Consider the following 728-nt stretch of genomic DNA (forward strand, 5'->3'; position numbering starts at 1 on the left):
GCGGGATTACAGGCTGAGCCACGGGGCCCGGCTGACCATACTTTTTAAAAAGTAGGCTTGAAGCCCAGATCTGTTGGTCGAAGCCCTAGCACCCAGGTATCAGGCCCTGGTCCCTTGTTCTCCTGCCCAGCCCTGCCATGGCTGTCTTGCACCCATGCCCAGCTCGTCAGAGGTCACTGTGGTGAGCCCTGCAGAAAACCAGAACAGGCCCATGGGCCTCGGCCTCCCCCTGCAGGCTGCGGAGCCCCACCTGTGTGGCCACTCAGCCGCCACAGCAGCCGCCCGCTCTGGGTCTCCCAGCCGTACACGCAGCCATCTTCGGAGGCTGTGAGCAGCGTCTGGCCGTCGGGGGAGAAGGCGGAGGAGTTGACCTGGAAGGAGAGCAAAAAGTGGTCCCATTCTGAAGTCAGAAACACCTGTCCACTCACCCCTGACCCCAAACTCCTGGACCAGCCCTAAACACTGGCCCAAGAGCCTCAGTTGCAGCATGGACTTCAGGCCTTACACCACAACTGGAGCCCAGGACACCCTCCCTGGAGCCTGGAAAACCTGAGCCTGAAGCCAGAGGCTGGAACCCCAGAGCAAAGAGCCCATTCTAGAACAGAATTCAGAGTCTAAGCCCCGAGTTCACTTTAAAACCAAGCCTAAGCCGGGCTCGGTGGCTCAGTCTGTAATCCCGCGCTTTGGGAGGCTGAGGTGAGTGGATTGCCTGAGTCTGCGGGTTCGAG

General features: G+C 60.2%; 1 protein-coding gene across 2 annotated transcripts in view; it reads right to left on the reverse strand.

Annotated features, from left to right (window-relative positions):
• The window catches only part of WDR38 (WD repeat domain 38), a 4,428-nt gene that overhangs the window by 3,237 nt on the left and 463 nt on the right, over positions 1–728 (reverse strand). The window contains exon 2 of one of the 2 annotated variants that reach the window (XM_008055579.2): positions 251–371. In XM_008055579.2, coding sequence (XP_008053770.1) covers positions 251–371 — 121 coding nt within the window. The remainder of the gene's footprint in view (positions 1–250; positions 372–728) is intronic. The other variant, XM_008055580.1, reaches the window with a different exon arrangement.

The sequence above is a fragment of the Carlito syrichta genome, unplaced genomic scaffold (genome assembly GCF_000164805.1).
Source record: "Carlito syrichta isolate Samal-C Ts95f unplaced genomic scaffold, Tarsius_syrichta-2.0.1 Scaffold301887, whole genome shotgun sequence".
Classification (NCBI taxonomy): Eukaryota; Metazoa; Chordata; class Mammalia; order Primates; family Tarsiidae; genus Carlito; species Carlito syrichta.